The 27,218-nt window shown below is 40.0% G+C and overlaps 1 protein-coding gene across 1 annotated transcript in view; it reads right to left on the bottom strand.

Moving 5' to 3' along the window:
* Window positions 1-584: 584 nt before the first annotated feature.
* Window positions 585-27,218, bottom strand: part of ptpro (protein tyrosine phosphatase receptor type O) — an 85,293-nt gene continuing 58,659 nt past the window's right edge. Inside the window, 13 exon segments of the mRNA XM_052034166.1 lie at window positions 585-710; window positions 1,194-1,329; window positions 3,700-3,854; window positions 5,162-5,311; window positions 5,845-5,979; window positions 7,958-8,034; window positions 10,558-10,648; window positions 11,350-11,431; window positions 17,308-17,343; window positions 23,462-23,545; window positions 25,911-25,979; window positions 26,071-26,191; window positions 26,323-26,455. Coding sequence (XP_051890126.1) covers window positions 585-710; window positions 1,194-1,329; window positions 3,700-3,854; window positions 5,162-5,311; window positions 5,845-5,979; window positions 7,958-8,034; window positions 10,558-10,648; window positions 11,350-11,431; window positions 17,308-17,343; window positions 23,462-23,545; window positions 25,911-25,979; window positions 26,071-26,191; window positions 26,323-26,455 — 1,395 coding nt within the window.

Here is a 27,218-nt window from a genome sequence, read left to right as displayed (position 1 = left end):
TGGAAACAGTCCAAAGGACACTACAGGTACTTTAAGGCATTGTTCCAGAGCATTTGTTTTCACATGTTTAATCTTTCCCTTGGTAGGAGTCATCCTCTGGTCAGATCAAAGCACAGGATATCTGAAGCTCAGGAAAAGAACTGTACTGTAAGGTTTTGAATCTGAAACACAATGGAAATTGCATGATGAGGTAGGTTGAGATTAACAAGTAATATCTTTAACCTCAGGGAGCTGTTACTTAAGTTAAAATTACATCAGAAATTCTTTTATTAGTGAGCTATCTAATTTGCCATGCATTTGTAAGGATCTATACCTATCATAGCATCTAGGACTCCATGCAAAGCTCAACACACCCATCTTCTATGTATAAAAATTAAACGTGGTTGCATAAATTTTCAGTTTTATTATTACAAGCAAGTGATATATTTTTGAGCATGCTTCAGAGAAACAAAAGCACTATTACAGGATCTTTTTTAAAAAAACTCAAAACTAAGGTTTATTTGCAATGAGTTACTGTAGGAGAAAGTATGCTAAATTGTTCAACTCTGTCATGTTACCATCATTATTATAACATCAAAGCATTCTCACCCTGCAAGCCTCATAAACTGGAATGGTCTAGAATTCTCATAAATCACATCACTGCTACTGTACTGCTGCTTTCTCTTTTTCCACATCAGTTGCACACAGCGGTGAATGAAAATGTACTGCTCCTGGATGGAACACAACACAGATTACAAATAAGTGCAGAGCGCAGATGGGTATAGTAATACACTAGTGCAAATTTCCTTTTTTGTAATTTTCTTTTTGGGGAACTGCCAGGATTATTCACATTTCTCTCTTGCCTATCAAAATTATCTTTGTAGCATCCTGCTATTCTGCATTACCTACTATGTGTCTGAGAAAACAAGCATCTGGCTTAGCTGGACATTTTGTACAATAATTTTTTCACTGGTATATGGATTGTTAAATGAGATTTTCCAAAAATAGTTGTGCATCAGTACAGTGCATTTAATAATACATAGTACAAGAAAACAATTCAAGTAATTTTGCAATGGAGATCAGGTTGGAAAAGTTCTGCATCTTGTAATTGCACTTTTGCCAATCGAACTGTTTTTGTTTACCCAACTAGACAAATGGGTCCATTGCTGTCTTACATTATTGGTCCACACTGTTATCAAAACTCTGACACTTACCTCTGTCTGAACCATTGATGTTCTGTAAGTACGCATTTCAGCCACCATGCCCAGAATATCTACGTACTCATGCTCTTGAATGTGCTGCATAAGGCGATCGAGAGCTATAAAGGTTCCCGTTCTTCCCACTCCAGCACTAAACACATCAAAAGTACATGAGAACTTTTTTGTCTGGAAATATTTAACTAAGCTAGACATAAGGTAGTCATGGGTAATTACTGCTCTGGCTACATACAAAAAAAACTTGTTCTCAGTACAATGGGTGTGTTAAAAAAAATTCAATGCATTTCTTGTATTTGTATCTCATGAAATTGTTAATTTGTTTTAGGATTAAAGTACCCTGGAGAGGGTGCAGTAGTTTAATAGAAAGGTCTTTCCACATAACTAGAGAGATACAGCACGGAAACGGGGCCCCTCAGCTCACTGAGTCTGCGTCAACCATCTACCCATTTACACTAATCCCACATTAATCCAATTTAAATTCTTTTAAAATGTCAGGACCAATGCAGCTCAAATTGTTCGTACCTCTGAGCATTAGTTTAATATCTTAAAAGGTATTCAACATTACAGGGAATTTGATAGAGTTGATGAAAAGGAAAGTTTACTCTGGAAAGCATGATAGAAATAGATGTGAGGAAAGTGAGAATTTCTTAATGTGGCAAGTTGCAATGATCTAACTACTATAGCTACATTTTTGCATCATGTGTTTAAACTCTTCACATCCTTCCTGATTTGTTTTTAGTTTTATTTAAACATCCATTTCCTTCTGATGAATATTCAGTCTAGAAAAGGTCAGGGTAGTTTTAGGTACACTGCATATTGTTTTGCCTTGGGATAAACTTAAGTGTTGATTAACCAACAATAGCATAACTATCACTGCCCAACCCACAGTGGAGTCCCACTAAGTTTCAACTCTGAAGCAATCCAGAAGCTGGACCATCCTAACGATAATGATTTGGATGTTTAGCCTGTTTAGTGATTGTCCAGAATTTAAGATCACAGGTAATTGTCTAAACCTTTAAATACTGATTACCTCTGGCAGAATCTTTGTTAGCTTGTTTATTAATTGGACTCAAGGAATAAAGATGTGAAGGTTTAGAAATTTACAAAAGCTTGCATGTATCAAGCTTTAAATGCATATTTTCCTTGTTATGTATGGAGTTTTTCATAATGAGTCATCATTTCTCTTTCAAGTCTATGGAGTTTCAAATTTCTATAACATACTGTTGAATTGATTCTGGTTTCCCATGTCTTTACCCTGCACTAACTAAACTGACAGGAGCTGTGAACTCTTGGCTGCTTCCCATAGTGTCTCTCCCAAAATCTATCACCACTAACTCCCCCCTGGCAATGGTATATTCCTGGAATAGAACCAGACAAAGAATATAAACCGGCAGATTGGGGGGGGGGGGGGGTGGCGGCGGTGGTGGGGGGTACTTTTAAAGTGTTCATTTTCGGTAATAGAAATTGTCTAAAATAAAGAATATGTTCAGCTAACTTTCATGTCCAAAATAGATAAAAATGTAATATCTAAAACTAGTCATGTTTCTTTGTTATAAGAGAATATGTTGAGCAGCGGGAGCAATGAGGCACATTATTCGTTCAGAAAGCTGGTATTTGAATGGGGTTGAGTTACCACTTTGAATGTTATAAAATTCCATTATTTACTACTGTTTGCTGCTTTGGAGTTTGAACATTATATTACAGCTGTACGAGACATTGGTGGAGACCATATCTGGAATACTGTGTGCAGTTTTTGGTCACCCAGCTATAGGAAGGATGTGATTAAGTTGGAAAGGATGCAGAAAAGTTTCACAAGGATGTTACTGGGACTGGAGGGCTTGAGTTACAAGGAGAGACTGGATAGGCTGGGCCTTCTTTCCTTCTAGTGTAGGAGGCTGAAGGGTGACCTCAGAGGTTTATACAATCATGAAGGGCATACATAAGATAGATGGTCAGTCTTTTCCTCAGGGTAGGAGAGCCTAAAACTAGAGGGCATAGATTTAAGACTTAAAGGGGTCCTGAGGAGCAACTTTATCCACACAGAGGATGGTGGGTATGTGGAATGAGCTACCAGAGGAATTGGTAGAGGCGGTACATTGCAATGGTTAAAAGACATTTAGACAAGTACATGGACAGGAAAGGCTTAGAGGGATATAAGTCAAACACAGGCAAATGGGACTAGCTCAGGTTGGCAACTCTGTTGGCATGGACTACTTGAGCCAAAGGGCCTGTTTCTGTGCTGTATAAAACTCTGACTGTGACAGCCTTGAATCTTTACCTCTGCCTGTCTAGTGACCTTTCCCCATGGAGGAACTCAATGTCTGCGTGCAAAGGGTGTGATCATTGTACAGTTAATAGAAATGCACTGTAAACTTGATTTTGCTTCAAGTGATCAGAGACATCTGGGTACAGCAAATAAAGCATTTGTGATACCAGTTTTGAATAATCAGAAGATGATTGTCAGTCTAATAGAACATGATCTGATTTTAAAAAATGTACTTACCTACAGTGAACAATTATAGGACCAGGTCTCTCTACTGCTTGCTGTCTGACCAACTGGACAAACTGTAAGATGGTCTCAGCTGTGTCTGCTGTGGGGACACCATGATCAGGCCATGCCATGTAATTATAGTGAATCACTTTCCGAACATCATCTGCCTGAACAAAAGGTACATTGGAGGACAGCCATTAAACCAACAACACCAGTTCAATCTAACCAAGCAGAATGAGCTGCACTCGGTGACCTGCTATCTCCCTTTCTTTGCTTTCAACGCTCTTAACATGGTCCAGATGAATGAATGGAGAGAGATGGGTTGAATACTTGTGATATTCATGCAGAATGTGGGAGTGCTGCCACCTACTGGGAGAATGGAATGAGCCCTGATTCTCACCACCACCAAAAGCTGAAGCGCAGAATTAAACAATTAAGGTAAAATATAGATGCTAGTTTTTCCATGTTTAGTTAAAAGATCCTACACAAAAAAAAACTGTCATCACATCATAGTCTGTGTCAGTGAAAAGTTCCCAAAGGATAAGTGGTCATGGAATTTAACGGAGGACTTATCTGCTAGGAAATATCAATTCAAGCACAATGCAGACAAGGAACTAAAACTATTACATAACAGTGCCTTGAGCCAAGAACCTGCTATCCAACTATTTGGAAGTCCCAAAGGTAATGTTTGCCACACTTCCTTTCAACTTACCTGGTTCACTTCACTGGACAATTTATCTTAGTGTAATTTTTTTAGAAAGTGAATTAAAATTGTGTTAAGGTATTAATAGAAATAACATCCAATAGTCCAGAATATCTGATTAACTGGAACCACTAAGGTCTAGTAAAACTCTAATCATCTGCTATCCAATTGTTGTCTCTGGGATAAAAGCTAACCAAGGGCTGTTTCTAGGATTTACTGGAAAAGTTATTGTATGACTATGAAACATTTAATAAAAAGTCAAGTTAAAGAATGTTGGGGTAGTGATGGAAGTAATATACAAATATGGAAAATCTGCCAATCCAGCACTAAGGTGCTGGATTATCATAGTTTTTCCTGTTGTACAACAGAAAGCACTCTTAACAGGAGAGTACATTCAGTGAGAAGTTTTCTAACTACCAAAGAGAGATTACATGCCAGAAGGCTTTACAAGCTACACCCATAAACTAACAGTAATCTTCCCTTCTTTATACCCCTTTACTGCTTTAGATGGAAGAACTGATGGTTGCTGGGTATGGTGCGAAGGGACACACCAGATAAATTCATTAATCCAATATCCAAGCTGCAGGATGTGAACACAATAAGTTTCAAAAGGTGGAGTCTGACTCCACTACCACCCTTTATGAAATTGCTAACAATCTCCCAGTAGAGGATAAAATAACCACTTGTTTAAAAAAGTGACCTCTCACCACTTCCTTCACATTCACAGAAGGAAGGAAGGATTTACAGGAAAACTGATACTGGATAGCTTACATAGCTGACATTGAATTCTCTTATGATCCACTCAGACTGAAGATTCTCTTCTGATTGATCAGACTGCTCCGACTCAAAAACCATTTCAACGGTGATGTCTCCATAACTGACGGGCTGTTCGTTAAATGGCCAATAATGGTCACATTTTATCTATAAAACATCAATTATTGATGTTACATAAACAATATAATTGCCATTAGCTGATTGTTCATTTCTGAATTTGTTCCAAGTGAATTAAATGTATTTCAAATACTACATAAAATTTGTAAACACTAATATGTTTCACCTGCATTAATGGATATACTGCATGTGGCCATAAATCTGTCATTGTACTGAAAGAACCTACTACCAGATAGATTTAACATTTGGACAGTTCATAGAAGGATTTAAAGCTATAAATGGACATGGAACAAAGCCAGTACAGACGAGAGATGGGGAGCAGAATCTAGCATGGGGTAGGGTATAGACACGAGCTTAAGAATTCATTGTGTCAGATTTTCAGAAATATGCTTTTTCTGTGTTAGGATCATAGTACAAAGGATAAATATTGTGGTCTGCATATCCATTATAGACACACAATGCAACTTTGCTACTGCAATTTCCATGACTTGGGTGAATATGATTGTAGGTAGACTGAACGATTAGGATGCAAATATATCATGATTTGTTCAACAGGAACTTACCCGTCTCCTCTCATTACATTGTGTAAGCATAACAATAATGCCTGATTTCTGTTGAATTATCATCTTCCAGAAATCATTTCTTGTCTCTGCCAAGGGTCCTTGTGTTGCAATATACTCTCGGGCAGAGTTAAACCCCTGAGGAAAGAGAATGACACTCATCCTGTCTGCTCCCAAATTATGAAGAACATTAAAAAGGTATTGTCCCTGAAACCTATTCTTCATTACAGTAATCACGAAACTAAGCCTATCCAACGTTAAGCATCCTTTGTCTTCACTTTACGCATCACAAACCCTTCCATTTTCTGAACTTTACGTTTTCCATTCGTTGGAGGTTTTTTTTGCTCCTTTGAGACATTCATCTCCCCTGGTCATGTGTCAGCTGTCAGAATATTTCAAACTTGACCTTGTGCTGACCAGTTATAGCAGTCTTAATCCTTCAGTCCAAACACTTGGGTACGAATGCTGTTGTACTTTAAAGAGACATATGCTCTGGCTACATCAGGAACCTGGTACAAACCCTGCCCTCTGTTGCCACTCCCATAGTAAAGGATCACCTTTGCTTGTGGTTGAATGATTTGTTGCAAGACCACCACTGGGTCCTCAGCACTGTCAGTAACTCGTGTGTGTGTGTGTCTCTCTCTCTCTCTCTCTGTATGATGTTATAATGACTCCCATAACAACCAGTTCCATTAGTTTTCTCATTCCTATGAACATTACCTGTGACCTGTGCAAGGTACCAGTGTAAATGTTCCCTCATACTTTTTGGAATACTTACTCTCCCATTTTAAAAACTGTTTCAAGGCTCTGAAACACTAGCTGATTCTGCCATTGCTTCACTCACCTGCTGCAGAAACCCTCCTCCACAATTTGTCTAGACTTGATCATTGCAACAGATTTCTGCCCATCCTCTCCATTTCTACCCTCTGGTTATTCAAATCTGCTGCCTTTGTCCTAACTCTTCCCCCATTACTCCTGAGAAGATGACATCAATTTTAAAATTCCCATCCTCATTTTCAAAGAGTCTGGGCTTTTTCCCTTCAAGCTCTGCTCCTGTTTTTTTTAAGATGTTCATTAAAACTTGCATCTCTCACCAAGCTTTGGTCACCTAATTTAAGACTTTACAGGCCGTCCCAGGTAACCAATGGGTTGTTTTTACAGACATCAATAAGTTGATTCCGTCCATAAGTCAGAAGATTCGCAAAAGTCAGTCGATATGGTAACCTTACCTCCACAGCATCATAACGAATGGCATCAAAAGCATGCAAGACTGATAACAATTACTAAAAGTGGAGAGAGGAACAAATGTACATCGGACTTCTGAATTTAATAATATTATGGGAGCTTGTTCATATGTAGGGGTGTCCACAAGTCGCGTGTTCTTAACCCTGGACTTGCCTCTATTTGTATTGCTTCGGATTGTGTTTAATAAGGACATTTTAGGTAGTTAGTAAATTCAGTTACAGTCAACTACAGTGCGGCAAATTGTGACAAGGAGAAATCTACCAGCTCCACTCCTGAATGTGGACACGTGGTTTCTGGACGAGGGCATTTAGTGAAATATACTCAAAGCCAAACAGCCTGCCGCCACTGTACGGGTTACAAGGAAAATCTAATCATTTTAATTTCTAAATGTTTGTATTTGAGTGGAAAATAATCATCATAAAAGTCAGTTTAATTCTGACATCACCGCTCATTTCAAGGAAACCTGATGGGAACACTGGAATTATCAGAAACTTTACATTTCATAGGGAATCATTTGGAAATTAATTTGAAGCAGAGTTTATGTATTTTGACATTTGGGCATTTGGAAAAGCACTTGCCTATTAATTACAATACCTAACAGCACTGAAACAGCATTTTTTTTATTATATAACTGGACTACATATTTATCCTTCAGTTAAATGACAGATGACAGATTTGAGATGCAGCTTGGCTGTAGCAAGCAGTGTGCTGCCCTGTGACATCATACAACACCAGTGCTTCATTGCTGCTATAGGGGTCATTAATTGGAATGATGATGCCACATTAGAAAATCAATTTCACTACACCCGTAAACCCATTTAACCTGAACAAACAGTTATTTAAAACTTCTTTTGACAGTCCAAATACTTACTGGAACATAATTAGCATTAATGTAGTCTGATTCATCTTCACACTGCAGAGAAGTTAATTTCACTCGGCTGAAGTCATCTGCCGAAAGAATGGTATCAGCATAAGACATTAAGCCTTAACGTGTCAAGTAAGTAATACCTTTACTTTCTCAACTGAAAGGAGAAGCAATCCCTTAAGGGACTCTTGGTATTTAGCTGCAAGTCATCTTGGTTCGTCTTGCCATTGGATCAAGACCTTGCTGTTTGATGTGCAATGGTGATCCATGTTAAAACAAACCACCACAGGCAACTTCCACCCCACATGAAGTTCAGGGCCCGGAATGTCAGGGCCCTTGTGAACAACCCCAACCGTGACAGACTTAAGATCTAAAGGAAGCTGGTTTAAGAGTTGTCTCTACACCACCTGGGTTGGTGTAGATAGAATGCAAATGATGCTCTTAATGCTCAGATCAGGGCTCTATGTTGGTCCTTAATTATATAATTATCAACTTAATTTTTTTTTAAGCAAGTCCTATCAATTCCACATCCAGCATCTGCACGTTGTCTGTGTTGGTTTTAATACAAAACAATTTGCCAAGGTTAGAAGCTCCACATGGATGACTCAGTGAAAGACAGGATGGCACAGCAGTGGGAAATGGTTTTGCTCCAGAAGCACACTACATGTTTTGCTGTTCCATTCAGTGTCCACTTATCACCCTCCTTTTCAGCCACGGCCATTGTAAAACAGTGTTAGGATTAAAGCTAATTCCTTAAAACTCTCAAATACCACAAGGTCCCTCCCTTCTCTCACAAAACCCTCTAATACATCAGGTCTGACATGAAGGGACCTAATTTTATTTATACTACTAGCTACTCTCACCTCATAGAGATTTTTGTGTCTTTGTTAATGGAGGATTCCCAATGACCTCAGACTACATGGAGCTGGAATTTACTAATCAGAATCAGGTTTATTATCACTGACGCATGTCGTGAAATTTGTTGTTTTGTGGCAGCAGTACAGTGTTGTAATGTTGACAACATATCAGTGTTCACCATCATTACTCTGAAAAAGATCACGACTTTGGGAGTCTGCACAAACACATTTTAAAAATGCAGAAACCTAGAAGCTACTGTCATTCCTTTCAGGCAGCACAGTGCCCCAGCTGGTGGAGCTCAGGCTCACTAAGCCTGAGGCCCGGGTTCAATCTTGCATTAATTATTCATTATAAATTGCCTCTAGTGTGTAGGTGAGTGGCAGAATCCAGGGAAGAGTTGATAGGAACGTGTGGAGAGTAAAATGGGTTAGGATGGGATCTGTGTAAGAATTGCTTGATGGTCAACGCAGACTCTGTGGGCCAAAGGATCTGTTTTTGTGCCGTATCTCTCTCTGACCTGTTGACTCCATCGCCTACATCTCTGCAGGATGGCAAATGCAGTCTATACTGAGAAAATCAATGGCGAATCATGGAACTGATGTGAACTTCAGCCTCTATGCGCTGGTCTTGTTGAATGAAGTGTAACTGCAGTTCTACTGCTGCACTGAGCCATAATTACCAGTGACTAACCTCCAGAACAGTGCCTGGAATTTAATTATTTTGGATTAATTGCTTCAAAATTTATTCACCTAAGCTTGTTGGATATTTCATCTTCTAGCTTAATGTACATTCCAATTTGTAATTTTGATTTCTAAATTATTCATTATTTTTTAACAAAAATCAGAGCTTGATTTTGCTCCTGTTCATAATTGGCTGATCAACCTAGTTATTCTTAGATCCTGAAGATCCCTGACAAGGCACCAGAAAAACCCAGGTCATTGTCTCCTTCCAATCCCTCATTGTGTCCAAGGTAAAGCTGGCATGTTTATTTTACTTGCACAGTCTCATGTTTATGCTAACATTTTTAGGGCTTTTAGAGCAGTCAGAAGTAAACTATCTTTTAGTGAGTTATAATAACTAATTTAGCTGGTATACACTTAATAAAATACAAGGATAGTTAAAAAGGATTTCAGTAAAGCTGTTTTCATTGAATTCTGGTGTTCTTCTCCAAACTGTGAACCAGGTATTGCAGTAATGGCTTTACAAACCCGTGGAGCATGAGCTGATGTGCTAACACTGGCCTGTAGATCAGAAGCACAGACCTGGCCTTTCAATTGGCTCTGCAGGGCTATCTGTCAATTCATCTACAGCTGTGAAACTCAGAGTCAGCACGGTGGCACTGACCATTTTGGTGATATGGGAATGACTGTAGAATGCTATAATGGATTATGCCCAAATGTAATGGTGCAAACTTCACTACTTTGAATTGTGCACAATTATTGAAAGTCACCCAACACAACACCAATCTGTACACCACCCTTCAGTGCTTCCTACAGTTTCAAGAGCACAGATGACAAATGATAAACACCTCCAACGCAGCACTGAAACCACTAGAAAAGGAGACCTTTTTTTTAAAAAGTGATAAAGAACCATACAGCACAAAACAGGCCCTTCGGCCTACCATTGGCAATTAAAGTAATCAAAAACATCTTGTATTTCACAAGAATGCCAATGCATTTTTAAGTACAGACAACAGGAAGAAATCTTATTTGATGAATACCTCATTGTATGACTGTCTAAATACTCACATGGCAGTATATTAGTGTAACGATTTTTACATCGATTGACTGGAAGTTCTGCTGCATCATGGGATATATCTTGACCAACCAGCTTTAGATCCTGGCAATGAAAACCAGAGTGATACTCAGTTCTTAACGAATACATCAACACAATGATGAAACGTACAACCACAAAGATCTAAATGTTTGCTGAACTAAAATTTGGAAGCTAAATTTAAAGATGATTTAGTAATGAAGGAAAATGAACTGGATTTCCAGGTGAGTGATATGCAGTTAAACGAGCAACAATCTGCTGGAGGAACTCAGTGGGTCGAGCAGCATCTGCGGGAAGATCGAAATTGTCGACGTTTCGGGTCAAAATCCTACATCAGGACAGCGTGGGTTGTCTGATGCAGGGCTTTGACCCAAAATGTTGACAATTCCTTTCCTCCCACAGACGCTTGCTCAACCTGCTGAGTTCCTCCAACAGATCGTTTATTGCTCCCGATTCCAGCATCTGCAGTCTCTTGTGTTTCCTCTGCAGCTAAATGATCCACACGCTGGTCAGTTTCCTGTATTGGCTGCAATGATGAGTGATGACAGAGTAAGAAGAGACTTTCCCATCTATAGACAGCGAGAGCAAAGATGATCAGGGCTGGCGCGGGAGGAAGGAAAGATCAAATCAATAAGGCTGAATTTGCAGCCTCTGCCCTGACATACTTATCACAAGGAGGGATGAATTTATTAGAAACAATTGATCAGCTGCCTACCATCTCAGCTGAAGAAAAAAAATTGTTTTATAAAGGAGAGGGAATACCTTACCTCAAACTGCAGAGAGAATTTGTAATCTGAGTCTTTTGCCATTTCCTTGAGATACATTTCAAAATCATCCAGCTGAACAGGGCTGTGACAAGCAAACAAGAAAAAAAAAAGCCTATGTAACTCATGCAACTAATGTTGTAAGGGAATTAACTAATATTAATGATCACTTCTGTGACAATGGCAGAATCCTTAAAAGGTAACATTGAAATGAATTTTGTATGCCAGACTTTTAATCAGATAATTAGTTCAAAAGGTAAGCTAGAACATGATGCGTAAATATTCTACCAATAATATTGCAGTTACATTTGTAAGCTTACCAGGAAGGCAGTTGATTCTGGTTCACAAGTGGGACTGCTACTACTACGAATCTCACTGCCTCTTATCATTATAGTAATCTCATCACAGAACAAAGTCAAACACAAACATAACTTTTATCACAGTAACATTTTACATCTATGAGAAAGCTGCACCCCCAAGCGTGGTTCTCAGTTTTGTTTTAATGTAGAACAGATCATAGCAAGTCTAACACCCACTTTACATCACTCCTGACATTTATTTGATGTACAATAGGTTCTTGACTTCTACTCCCCTTTTTACACTACCACACTTGGTACCTGGATACCATTATGCCAGGCTAAATTACCTGGATGTATCAGTATGTTCAGCAATAACCAAACAAGTAGCCTGATCCTGAGTTAATACTTTCAGATGAGCATACAATTTAAGCAGAAGCTTGATAAAAGGTCTTTGACCCGAAATTTGTACTCTGTTTCTCTCAATAGATGCTGCCTGAGCTCCTGTATGTTACTAGCATATCCTGTTTTATTGACTTCTAGCATATGCAGAATTGTTTAAATGCATCAACATCATCTCGTGGCAATAATTTGTCAATTTATTTTTAACCATTTAAAATCTGGATTATAGGTTCTTGCTACGTAACTCATGATTTGAGTTAGCCAAGACTGGGAAGCATAATGCAACAGCCCATCGGTGGAAGGTGATGTTAAAGGTCACGGGGTAATCAACGTCTCCAACTACTGACCTGCACTTCCCACAGTTACACCAGCACACATCAAGGAGCAGTGTCACAACCCATTCTTATAGCCTAGCATGGGTAAAGAATAAAGGAAAAATAAAGAAACTACACCATGTTTAAAAAGTAGCAACTTGCGCAAGAAATATTGCTAAAAATTGATACGGGTTTATTTCTTCTTTCCTGTCCTTGTTGCTAAAAATAACAGGCAGCTGTCCATAGTCACATACTCATCTGTTGTGCTCAGCATGTTACTAAATGCTGACTTGGTAGAAACCGTTAATCTGACATGCATTCTGTTTTTATATTCTAGTTCCAATCAACTTGAGGGAAATATATTTGAGAACAATTATGACCATCACACTCGTGAGGCTCTGCGATGTGACACATTGCTGTACTAATGAGTATGGTCAGTGAATACAGGGAAAGGCACGACCAACAGTTGGTCACACAATGACTTCTAGTCATTCCCATGGCTGGAATCAGGCATCCCATGAATAAGGGATGAAGAAAACTCTAGGGAGAGCCATACCTCTGACTCATGTACAAGCAATCATTGTGCAATATACTGGTAGAGTCTTTACATTACAGTGGCAGCGTAACTATGATAGGAACAGGAGTAAGACATTTTTCCCTTGAACCAGGACTGTATGTTATATACCTGCATTTCCCTCAGTTTTCCTGAAACCTTTGACAAAGATGTATTCTTCGCAGATTTAATTGGCCTAGTATCATTTGATATTGGAGGAAGTATCCCAAACTACTCCAACCTCTCCCTGTAGAAAGTTTCCAAAATTTACTCATAAGTGAAGGTGTATAAAGTCATGAAGAACATAGATAGGGTGAATGTACAGGTCTTTTTCCTAGGGAAAGGGGATCAAAAAAACTAGAGGGCATAATTTTAAGATGAGAGGGAAAAGATTTTAAAAGGGACCCAATGAACAACTTCACGCAGAGGGTGGTGCGTACGTGGAACAAGCCGTCAGAGGAAGTGGTTGAGGCAGGTACAATAACAACATTTAAAAGACACCTTGACAGGAAAGGTTTAGAGGGATATGGGCCAAATGCAGACAACTGGGACTTGCTTAGATGGGCACCTTGGATGGCATGGACCAATCAGGCTGAAGGGCCTGTTTCCATACTGTATAACTTTGACTCTAAGTAGCCTGCTTCTAATTTATAGACTGTGGCTCCATGTCCTAAATCTCCACCACCCCATCCCCCCAACAAAATCAGAAATATTTTTTCTTCCCACAATATTTTGAAAACTTTGATTAAACAACACCTTCACCTTATAAATTCCGTGGAGTATCTCTCGTTTGTGTAATCTCTCCTTGCTACATGCATGCTGGAAACTCAAAGCTAACTCTTCTGGGGATACAGCTTTGTGTGGCTGTAGCAGTACTTCCAGTCTGACATTTTCTGAACCAGGCAATGACATTTTAATGACCCATTGGACATTCCCAGTCTCTTCCAACCTTCCCCATGTCTAGCTTTTCATTGTTTACTCCAAACTCAATAACCTCAATTTTGCCGATACTGAAATATCCATTTAATCCCTATAATCCATTTGTCTGAATCTACTACTATCATTTTATAATTTAATGCTTCATCTACACTACGTACAGTGCTGCTCATCTTTGTGCCATTGGCAACCTCAGACATGAAGATTTCTACTTCATCACCTTGGGTCTTTATAATTATGATGAAAGTTGTAGCCCCACCAAGATTCATGTGAGATAGCACCAGTCACATCCTGCTGCTTATTACCACTCTTACCAAGGCCACAAAACTAAAGCCAGTCTCCTAATCAAGTTAATAATTCATGCTTAATTGGGAAGTTCAACTTTAGACAAATGTCCTTCTGATCTTATCAAATGCCTTCTGGAAGTTCAGATAAATAACATTCTTAGTAAACATGCCCTTGTCCTTTACTAAACATAGAAAAGTGCAGCACAGACCCTTCAGCCCACGATGTCCATGCTGACCATGATGCCAATCCAAACTATTCCCATCTACCTACACATGGTCTGTATCCCTCCATTCCCTGTATGTTCATCTGCTTGTCTAAATGCCTCTTCAACATCGCTATTGTATCCGCTTTCACCACTTCCTCTGGCTGCGCGTTCCAGGTACCCACCACTCTCTGCAAAAAAAAACTTGCATCAAATCTCCTTTAAACTTTACCCCTCTCACCTTAAAGTTATGCCCTCTAGTGTTTGACATTTCTACCCTTGGGGGGGAAAACACTATCTACCCTGTCTATGCCTCTCAATTTTATAGACTTCTATCAGTTTCATCAGGTACCCTTCCAGATTTCCATGCTGGTTTCTCCTTGATAGTAGAAAAGTTTCAATATTTCAATATGTTCAGTCATTCTAATGTTAAATCATTGGCTTTGGTAAGTTAAGACCATAAGACATAGGAGCAGAATTAGACCATTCAATCATGGCCAATTTATTTTTCCCTCTCAACCCCATTCTCCTGCCTTCTCCCTGTAACCTTTGGCACCCTTACTAATCAAGAAGCTATCAACCTCCACTTTAAATATACCCAATGACTTGGCCTCCACAGAAGTCTGTGGCAATGAATTCCACAGATTCACCACCCTCTGGCTAAAGAAACTCCTCCTCATCTCTGTTCTGGTGGTCCCAGATTCTCTTACTATTAGAAACATCCTCTCCACGTCCACTCTATCCAGGCCTTTCAATATTCGGTAGGTTTTGATGTGATTTCTCCACCACCCCCCCCCCCCCACCGCCCCCTCATCCTTCTAAACTCCAGTGAGTACAGGCCCAGAGCCATCAAATGTCCCTCATATGTTAACCCTTTCGTACCCAGGATCATTCTCGTAAATCTCCTCTGGACCCTCTCCAAGGCCAGCACAGCCTTCCTTAGATATGGGGCCCAAAACTGCTCACAATACTCCATATGTGGTCTGACCAATGCCTTATAAAGCCTCAGCATTACATCCTTGTTTTTATATTCTAATCCTCTGGAAATGTATGCTAACACTGCATTTGCCTTCCTTATTACTGACTCAACCTGCAAGTTAACCTTTAGGGAATCCTGTCCTAGGACTCCCTAATCCTTTTGCACCTCTGATTTCTGTTTTAGCTCCCCATTTATAAAATAGTCTACACCTTCATTCCTTCTACCAAAGTGCATGACCATGCATTTCCCTACGCTGTATTCCATCTGCCACTTCTTTACCCATTCTCCCAACTTGTCCAAGTCCTTCTGCAGACTCCCTGCTTCCTCAACAGTACCTGCCCCTCCACCTGTCTTTGTATCATCTGCAAACTTGGCCACAAAACCATCAACTCCTTCATCCAGATCATTAACATATAACATGAAAGGTAGCAGGCCCAACACTGACCCCTGCGGAACACACTAGTCACCGGCAGCCAACCAGAAAAGGTCCCCTTTTTCCCCACTCTCTGCTTTCTGCCGGTCAGCCAATCTTCTATCCATGCTAGTACCTTCTGTGTAATACAATGAGCTCCGATCTTGTTTAGCAGCCTCATGTGTGGCACCTTGTCAAAGGCCTTCTGACGATCCAAGTAAACAACATCCACTGACTCTCCTTTGTCTATCCTGCCTGTTACTTCCTCAAAGAATTCCAACATATTTGTCAGGCAAGATCTCTCAAGGAAACCATGCAGACTTCGGCCAATTTTATCATGAGCTTCCAAGTACCCCGAAACTTCATCCCTAATAATGGACTCTTAACATCTTACCAACCACTGAGGTCAGGCTAACCAGCTTATAATTTCCTGTCTTTTGCCTACCTCTCTTAAAGAGTGGAGTGACATTTGCGATTTTCCAGTCCTCTGGAACTATTCCCAAATCTAGTGATTCTTGAAAGATCACTACTAATGCTTCCAGAATCTCTTCAGCTACCTCTTTCAGAATCCCGGGGTGTAGTCCATCCAGTCCAGGTGACTTATCCACCTTCAGATCTTTCAGCTTCCCAAGCACCTTCTCATTAGTAATAGTGACTACACTCACTTCTGCCCCCTGACTCTCTCGAATTTCTGGCATGTTGCTGGTGTTTTCCACAGTGAAGACTGACGTAAAATACCTATTCAGTTCGCCTGCCATTTCTTTGTTCCCCATTACTACCTCTCCAACATCATTTTCCAGTGGACCATTATGATCTTGATTTTCCACTCATATGGTAGTTGGTTCGGGGTGGGGTGGGGTGGGGAATGGAGAACAAATGTAATTTTCTGAATCGTAAGAAATAGTTCCCAAATAAAGAACTTAAGAGTATAGTTAGGGTTATCTGCAACATTACTTTCTGTTACTGCTAACGCAGAGTTCATTCTTAGTTTTGGCTACAGCCTCTGACAAAAGAACTTACCTCCCCTGTAAAACCAGTGTCTCCCACAATTATACGAGAAAAGAAATCATCTACTAAAATCTGCACCGTGCTACCAACACAATTCCTTACCCAACCACAGAGCGGGAGTACCTTCATCACATACAAGTGATATAAGCTGGTGGGTCACTATTACCTTAAGAGCAGTTAGAAATGGGCAAATCAGTACTAGCCCCCACATTCCATAAACTAACAAAATATTTATTGTCTAACTAACCAAGTACAAGCTTTGCTCTACAATGACGAGTACATAATCCCTTCGATACTTCTTGAGCATACCAATCACATCACTTCATTGAAAGCATTGCCATTTTAAGACAAAGGCGGTGTATCTTTCTGCAACTGTGCGTTTTTGCACATACAAAATTTTCAAGTGGCCTACTTCCTCAAACTGAAGTCAGAGGAATAGAGAAGGGATGTGGTTCACAGAAACTCACCATACAATATTAACTCATTCTGTAAACCATTGACACTTTACTATAGAACGAGACAGAATAGTTTTCCCGACAGGTTAAAATTCACTGCATAATGTTAAACGTACTTGGCTAGTTTCCTCTTCTTCAGTGCGTATTTATTCCTGGAAGTAAAGAATGAGAAAAAAGTAATTAAAACGTTTCTACCTTCACTGAGGAAGTTTCATAAATTTCAATGTACAGCGTATTCAAAAATTAGTATGCCAAAATACAATAAAAAGCCAAACTCCAAGATAAGCTAGTTAATCCTGTTTCCTTCTAAATTACTTGCAAATTATTAACATTTTAATGACAATACATCAGAAAAACACACAACTCATACTTCAGAGGAGGAGGAGTCTCAAAAGTAGCGGCTGGCAACTAGTAAATGGTGAACAACTTTAAATAATGGTTGTTCATAGACAAACATAGGGGTAAATTTATCCTTCACAATTGGGAATCACATTCATTAGTTACTAATCCATTACATCCAAAAAATATACTAGGTATCAATGTTTCTATGTAGTGGCATTAAAGCAATACATGCATTAGTTATTAATGATTTCTACAATGTGAACACATTCATTACTAATGCATGTTAGATGTATTTTGTATATCAGAATGTTAAGAGAATGAATTATTAATATCTTATAATGTAGACATCTAATATTTTAGAAAGTGGTTGCATCTTAAATGTGGCATATTAATGTGTATCAAATTGTAAGCATATACTACTGTATAATGTGGTTTTTGTGTCTTAATGTAGTAATTTAAAATGATTATGTTTTATACTACCTTAGTGAATGTGCCTACATTGCTTTTATTTTGGAACGTTTGTTAGTGGCACTAATGTCAAATCTTGCACTGGAGAAAAATTAATTTCTAATTTATTTAACAATGTATTTGCATTAGTTAATTTATTTTAATACATTTGCACCAGTTACCAAATACAGTGTCAGTGCACTAATTTATGTATTATTGGTACATACATAATGTAGACATAATAGTTACTAATTGAGCTAATCAGACACCCGAGGATAATTCTTGATCACTTATTAAAGGTGAAAGCAATTTCAACTAGTGATAGACATGATTTTAGATTGTAAGGCATGGCCAGAACCATAGTACAAACTGATTATAAAAATCGCATGTAATTTGTTATTCTTCAGGATACGGGTGTCTACATTTCCCATTCAGCCCCAGATGCTTGTGATCCTGGTGAGCAGCCATCAGCTGCGGTTCGTATGGAGACAATGCTCCAACAAAAGTTCTGGATCAGGGTTTCAGATTTAGACCAAATAACAGCAAAGAAACAGTGATATACATTCAATTCAGACTGGTTAATGAAATGGAAATGACAACCTTCCTGCAATCTGATCCTTCTGAATGGTTGCAGTTGTAAGTTTAGGAGTTGTTGCAGACACACAGTTTGGTCAATGTGTGTTAATGAAAAATCTTAAATATGCAGAGACTATTTATCTCAGTGATATCTAGTTTAAGCACTCTTAGTTATGAGAGTAGGTTCCAAGTGTTGGGACTATTCACTTAAAGAACAAAAGCAATAATTTATTTGGGTTGGTTTAAGGTAGATAGATGTTGATGGTAGCGTCTGGAGCACATATATAAAATCAAACAATTTGATTAGAGCCCAATAAATATTTCTTTCTCGTGTCTCATATGCATCCCTTGAAACACATTACTTGTAGCTTCATTGAGGGAAACCTGAGAGGTTGCTGGCAAGAGGGTATGTTCAGTTATGAGCTTAAGTCCATAGTTGTTTTAGGAGCAGATATTGCAAGGGTCTATGGAGTATTACTAGATGGAGGAATGAAAATATCTCCATTGGCTTCCATCTATAATGATCGTGAAATCCACAAATACTTTAATTTGACCAGCAGTCATATCTATTGCACATTCCTGTATTCTTTGCCATCCACGATTCAAGGCCCCATGTTTCCTGTCATCTTCCAGTCAGGAGTAGCAAAGCTCTTATACTTTCTCCAGTTTACCCTCTGCCTATACTTCAGAGGTGCCAACTGATCACTGATTCACTACTGACGGAGCAGCACACTATTTAACCTCATTAATGTGTTGTAATAAAAAAGGCATATGGCATAATGTCTTGGAGATTCATTATGTTGTGGCATCCTTCAATGGCACAGAATGCGTAAACAATTGGTTAACAAAAGCTGTCGTGAATTTTACAAATGTTTTACCCAGCATAAAACTCTCCCAGATTTTGTCCACAGTAACTCAACACTCAATCTGTCTGCAATCGCTTTCCAACCTTGCTGCACTCACAACTTTTATTTACTCACAGAACAATCAAGCTTCCAGAAATCAGATAAATACAGAACTCCATGATTGCCCTTCAGTAAAGGAGGAGTCTCAAAACTAGAGGTTTGGGAAGAATCGGGACAAATGGACATTGAGGTAAACAGAAGGGTAAATTAACACTTCATCACTGGGAGTCATACTTATAGTTACTGGTGAACTACATCCACATACAGGCCACCCCCAGGTAATGAATGGGTTCTGTTTTAACAGACATCTTGAAGTCGATTTTGTCTACAAGTTGGAAAGTACACAAAAAACACACAAAGTGGTAACTATATCTCCATAGCACCATAAGGAACAGTATCAAAAATACATTAGACTGATAAAACAGTGGAGAGAGGAAACTGGTTCTGCCATTTGTAAGAACAAATGTATGAAGACATGTCAGACTTTTGAATTTAATTTTAATTGGAGCTCGATCGTAGGTACAGGTGTCCATAAGTTGGACGGTCTGTAAATATATTAGGTATCAATGTTTCTACAGGGTGGTATTTGAAATTTTGCCACAGAGAGCCAACACTTGAATTGTATTCTTTGTCCTCACTGAGTTCAGTACCTTCTGCATAACCTCTACTACTGTCTCATGTGCCTTGACTGCTTTGCCCATGGAGATCAAGTGCAAGCGTAGTGAAGCACTGTATCTCCACAAAGCTTATCTGCTCATCAGTGTGATGGCAGCATCAAGTGGCTGTTTTTCCCACACTGGCACAGACAATAACTCATTCCAAAGACAAATGGGCTGGAAATTATTTCATCACCTTTTAAATGGGATTAAGACAGCATTCTGGATAAAAGAATACAAGCAAATAGAAGCAGGAAAAGGACATCAGGTCCTTCAAGCCTGCTCCACCATTTAACACGAGCATGACTGACCTACACTGGGCTCAACTGCTCTTCTGTGCCATTTCTCCATATCCCTCATTTGTGAGAAGAAATTTGCAATGTAACACTATAGTCTGCAGTCTGTCACTGTTTTCCTTTAGTACTACTTCGATGTGCTTGTGTATGGAATGATCTGTCTGGATGGCATGCAAGCAAAAGCCTTCCACTGTATCTCAGTACACGTGACAATAATAAACCAATTACCAAATTTCTCCATTGCTCAGTTTTAAATGACTGGCCCCTTAAGAGCTGGTCATTGATTTCAGAAAGGGGGACAGTGTACATGCTCCTGTCTACATCAACTGTGCTGAGGTCGAGAGGATTGAGAGCTTCAAGTTCTTGGAGTGAATATCACCAACAAGCCTGTCCTGGTCCAACCACATAGATACCATGGCCAAGAAAGCTCACTAGCAGCTCTACTTCCTCAGGAGGCTAAAGAAATTTGGCAGGTCCCCTTTGTCGCTCACCAACTTTTATTGATGCACCATAGAAAGCATCCTATCTGGATGCATCATGGGTTGGTATGGCAACTGCTCTGTCCTTGACTGCAAGAAACTGCAGAGAGTTGTGGACATGCTCAGCACATCACAGAAACCAGCCTCCCCTCCATGGACTCTGTCTATACTTCCTGCTGCCTCGGTAAAGCAGCCAACATAATCGAAGACCCCTGCCACCCTGGACATTCTCTCTTCTCCCCTCTCATATCAGGCAGAAGATACAAAAGCCTGAAAGCATATACCAGCAGGCTCAAGGACAGCTTCTATCCTGCTGTTACAAGTCTATTGAACGGTTCCCTAGTACGATAAGATGGACGCTTGACCTCACAATCTACCTCGTTATGGCCTTGCACCTTATTGTCTACCTGCACTGCACTTTCTCTGTAACGGTAAAACTTTATTCTGCATTCAGTTATTGTTTTACCTTGTACTACCTCGATGCACCGTGTAATGAACTGATCTGTATGAAAGGTATGCAAAACAACTTTTTTCACTGTACCTCGGTACATGTGACAATAATAATTCCAATACCAGTTCTTATTCCTTATAGTTATCTCCCCTTGTTCAAGGCTCTCCCACCAGTGAAGACATCTCATCTAGGATCCTTAAGCCCCCTTAGAATCTTGTATGTTTTAATAAGGTCATCCCCTGTTCTTCCAAACCGCAAGGAATACAGGCCCAAACTATTTAGTCTCTCTTGATAGGGCAGCCCCTTCATCCTAGGAAGTAGCCTGGTAAATCCCCTGAATCACTGTTTGTGAAAGCTGCATTAAGTCCCTGATGCAGGACTGACCAGGAAACTGAGAAGCAGCAGAGATCCTCTACAGCAGCCTGGAATGAACTGAAGGGAAATGGTAGGATATGGACATTGTGTAAGCAGAAGGAGTTAGTTTAGTTTGGCACTTTATTACTAATGTAGTTGGTTCGACACAACATTGTGAGCTGAAGGGCCTGTTCCTGTGCTGTACTGTTCTATGTTCTAAGTAAATGGAACCCCAATCTCCACCAGCAAAGAAATCAGGGCACACACGAGGTTGTCTCTGTGGTTGCATAAAACAGTGAGGACAGAAAATGCAATCTGAGTGTTGGCTGTTTGAATAGCATGGTAAATCACGGTTTTGGGGTAACAGTGTTAGTACTACTTTGTCATTTTGTGAGTGCATAAGAACTGTTGTTTATCAGACCAGCAAGGCTGTCAATCCAATACAAACAAATTTTGTGTTATCCTACCACTGACATCATCTGAAGGACTCTTACACTGGGGAAGGTGATATGGCAAATGAAGATCCCGCTGAAGAACTAGAAATCAAATTGCACAGTCACGTGCGTAAATTTTCTCGTCTCCAGGTTAAGCCAATTTTCAACCGCAAAATGCTTTTTGTTCTGGTGCTGCACGAACAAATTCCTGGGTCATTAAGTTCTCCTACTGATAATTATGTCATTCTCAGCAACACCACTCATTACTGATTAATGCTAGTTTATGAATCTAACACAACTGTCCACCTGCCTGTTTATCCATGACACTACCTTTGCTGGCCTAAACTGGCTCAGTGACTGAAAATCTGCAGCCTTTTCATCACGTGCTTTTCAGCCTCAAACACAACTTCCGCAATCTTGCCCGTGCACTGAAGTTTCGGGTCTTTTCCTCTCCTGTCTTGGATCTCACAATTGACAGCCCTGCCCTCAGTCTTCCAGCTCTGGAATTCTTATCCTAACCTTTTAATCTCCATTTTAGACTCCCCTTAAAATGGGGATCTTCAGCTAAGCTTTTGGTCACTGGTCCAGATGTGGCTTTCCTTGAGCGAAAAAATAATCTGCTGGAGGAACTCAGCGAGTCGAGCAACATCTGTGGGGGAACAGAACTGTCGACGTGTCAGGTCAAGACCCTGCATCAGGACTGAGAACGGAGAGGGGAGATGGCCGGTATAAAGAGGAGAAGGGGAAGTGGTGAGACAGGGGCTGGTAGGCGATGGGTGGGCCAAGGAGGTGCCCCTGCCCCCAGCTCCTTTTGCCTATCTTCCCTCACCCTACTCAGTTCACCTATCACCTACCAGCCCCTTTCTCACCAATCCCCATCTCCTCTTTATACCGATCATCTCCCCTCTCAGTCCTGATGCAGGGTGTCGACCCAAAATGTCGACAACTCCTCTTCCCCACCCCCACAGATACTGTTCGACCCGCTGAGTTGCTCCAGCAGATTTTTTGTTGCACCAGATTCCAGCATCTGCAGTCTCTTGTATCTCTTTGTCCCAGTAAAGCAAGTTGGGAAGTTTCTTGAGAGCAAAAGTGCAATATAAAAGTAAGTAGTAGATGTCATAGATCATGGTCAGTCAATTCTTTCCTGTTTCTCTTGGCCACACTAACACCAATAGGCAAACACATAAACATTGCTGTAAAATACAAATACATTTTGGAACTAACCATTTTGTAGCCAATATTTTTCACAATGCAGATATGGGAGAAGCCTGTCTTAGTTTTAAAATGTCTCAGGAAGGACTAGGTAAGAAAACTATTAAAATAAACTTACCAAGGGTTAATACCAAAGGCCAAAAGATAGTCAGTCCAAAAGCATGATGGGAGCAGTGCAAGAACAGCAAAAATACTTCTACGCCTGAGAAATGCAACAGACATATAGACAAAGAATCTGTTTGATTAATAAAAGAGATGGTTGCCCATGATTAACCTAGATAAAGACAGACTTTGTTAGGTTCCCTATATAGAGATTTTGTAGTAATACTGACATGCTGCACAGCTAATTGAGCATTATGATGAGACATACAGATACAGTTAAGCACAAAGTTAATACAATTAATGGTTTTAGTCACACAGGCACACAGAAAATTATTTACTTAAGTTACTTCATGCTGCAACATTTGATTTGCTTCCCAGCAAACATTTCACACATTACTGTGTTGTGCAGTTTCTCTTTATATTTGCTATCCTCTTTGAATAACAGAAGTTGCCAGGAAAACTGTATTATGTAGCTTTTCTGAAACAAAGGTAAATTACTTGGAATTGAATTTCTCTCTTTGGGAGCTGCCTAAATGCAACCTTCTACCCACTAAAGGGATTTCCTATTACTGGGTCTCAGTTTCACAAAGACTGATCTACTACAATGACCAGGCCCGATACAAGAAGATAACAAAAATATGTTGGTTATTCCACTGTGTTAACACAAAGACCAAGCTGCAGCCTGGGTAATTGTACTTCACTCAAATACAAACGAAGATAATGCCTTTTAAAAGGCAACTGAAGTTTGTGTCTTGTTGGCTTCACTGCAATGAGTTGAGTGAGTGGCCAATAAGAAGCATAACTTAGAATTTCATGATTTGAGGAAGATGGTACTTACAAATCCTGTCGTAATTGTATGAGGTAAGATGACCACAGCTAGCTAATGCTATAAACAGTGGCATATACATGAAGTCATAGAGAGATACAGCACCGAAACAGTCCCATCATGCCTCCACTGACCATGAAGCACCCATTTTTATACTAATCCTACCCAACTCTTTTTATTCACCCTGCATTCCCATCAACTCTTCTCAGATTCTGTCACTCACCAGCAAACTTGGGGCAATTTACAGTGGCCAGTTAACCTACCAACCTGCACATTTTTTGGGAGGAAACTAGAGCACAGTCACAGGGACAAATTGTAAATTCCACAAAGAGAGCACCAGAGGCCAGGATTGAACCTGGGTCTCCAGAGCTGTGAGGCAGCGGTTCTATTGGCTCCACTTACTGTGTTGCCTGGTCTTTTCCTCATAAAATGAATTTCCCATCCGGCCAAATAACCTCTATTCCATCAATACTCCTCCTAGGACAGCAACAGTTACTGCTAATCATCGAAGTCATCTCTTTCTTTTGGAAGTCAATACAAGAACCGATCCTAATGCTGGGAAATTCCACCAGACAGGCAGCCAGCCATTTTGTGCACTTCCTGGTGTTTCTGCTCTGCTGAAATAGAAAGAGCTTGGAAAGGTGGGGTTGCTTGAAATTGGAGTGTTGGAATAATGAAAAAGTTATTTCTGTAGCATTAAAAATAGAGATCTGCATCACAGCAGGCCATATGCACGTGGTTTCACAGGGGGTTCTTGTTGCTGTGAGGTTTCACTGTTTGCACCTTCTTGGTGTTGCAATTTTGGCCTCAGCAACACCATCACTTCAGTAAAATTAACCACAAGTATACCAAGTATTGAAAATCACGTGCTTAAACAGTTATGACATGAATAAAATAATCAAAATAAACTTTTCATGGAATGACTGAAAATTTAAATCTGAAAGTAATGCAAAACTGCCGAGAAAGCAGAGGAATCCAAACACTAGAACCGCAGCCTTGATTGTTGGTGCAGCAAGTGGTGCAGGTCATAGACTGTTGCCTCGGGCACCAGAGGCCAGGCTTCGATCCTGACCTTGAGAGCTAAATGGAGTTTGCACATTCTGCCTCTGACCACATGGGTTTCCTCTGGATGCTCCGGTTCCCTCCCACATCCCAAAGACCGACAGGTCAGTAGCTTAATTGGCCCCTGTACATTGCCTCTAATGTGTAGGTGAGTGGTAGAATCTGGGGAGAGTTAGTTAAAATGTTGGGAGAATAAAATGGCATTAGTGTAGGATTAGTGTAAAGAGTGCTTGATGATCAGCACAGACTTAGTGGGGCAACGGTCTGTTCCTTGCTATATGACTCTGCACTACATGAATTTAAATGCGACCACATAGCTAACTTCCCTTTTGAAATCTCCCACTGATGGTGCAAATTGTTCATGGCCAACTTCAGTAACATTTTCACACAGAATGAGTTATTTCCTTGCTCCAAGATAACAAGTAGCATCTGAACACTTGCTACCATCACTGTGTTGTTCTGGGGATTATGAACTCCACTGCTCAAACTAAACTTGGGATAAAAAACTCAAGCACAGAATTAAAACTGATGATTTTCACTACTCCAGACCAGTCTTTCACTTCCCCTTTAAACATACCAGTTAAATGGCAACTTCCCGTCTCTCTCCAGAGTGGCAAAATTGACAAATATTCCTGCTCCACAATTCCTGTAAAACATTAATATACAGCCTCAGTGTCTGCAAAGCTCCAAGTCTCCAAATGTTCACGTTAAAATACATGCAGCAAATAACTCCATACCTGGCGTGTTGCAGGTGCTTACGTCGAAGAATAAATAGTGTGATCAGCAGCAGTCCTATCAGCAGGATACTCAGAATCGCCAAGGCAGAGATCACCACCATGTTCGAATTGACGTCTGCAACTGGAAGTTTAATAGTTACTACTGCCCGATAATCTCCATGCTTGTGACAAAAACCTAATTCATCTCTTATTATCTCAGTGGAAATTCTTAACGAAAAGCACATCTTTTGTAAATGTTTTAACATGGTGTACCTGTTGAGACGGTGATGAAAACCGGAGCACTGTAATGTTCGTAGCTGACACTGGTTACGCTGCAGTTGTACGAGGTTGATGGAACGAGATTGGAGAGTGTAACAATCGGTGCGTACACTGTGGCCTCTTCTTTCTGAGAAGATAAGGGAACCTTGATGGAAGAATTCTTACACTGTGTGTGCGCATGCACCAAGTGATAATGTGTCTATCACACTTGTATAGAATAGTTACCGCATGTGGCTAATAAACAAAAAGAAACTGAAGCAGGAGGAGACATTAAGCCCCATGTGTTTGCCCTGCCGTTCTGTAAGATCACAGCTGATATTTTACCTCAGTACCATTTTGCTGCACTAACCACATATTCCTTGATGCCCCTCATAATCAAAGTACCCAACAACTGTTGTCTCGAATTTACTCAATGACTGAGCCTCCCACAGCCTTCTTGTATAGAGGATTCCAAAGGCTCACTACCCCCTTGATAATAAAAATTCTTTTCTGTCCTTAAGGTCCAGCCCTATATTTTGCGATATAAATGATTGGATATTAAGGACAGAGAAGAGAACAATTGGTTCTTAACACCTGCCGGTTACAAAACAAAAATCATCCTTTCATTTACCCCGTTGAGGACCCTAGGAATGTTACAAGTTTAAATGAGATCTCCTCCCATTCTTCCAAATTCAATGCAGCAAGGCCTAGTCTGCTTCATGTATCCTTGTTATGACAAAACTGCTGCCCCAAGGATCAATCTGGTGAACTTTTGTTACTCTCCCTCTATCACAAGTACATACTTTGTCAGATAAGGTCGCAACTGTTTACAATGCATCAGAGGCAATTTTACCAGGGCCCGTTATATTTGGAACTATGCTCACTAATCATATCCTCTGGGAACACTGTTC

This window comes from Pristis pectinata, chromosome 19 (genome assembly GCF_009764475.1).
Source record: "Pristis pectinata isolate sPriPec2 chromosome 19, sPriPec2.1.pri, whole genome shotgun sequence".
NCBI classification, from domain to species: domain Eukaryota; kingdom Metazoa; phylum Chordata; class Chondrichthyes; order Rhinopristiformes; family Pristidae; genus Pristis; species Pristis pectinata.
Note: the sequence above shows the minus strand (reverse complement) of the source record. Positions and strands in the feature narration are given on the sequence as shown.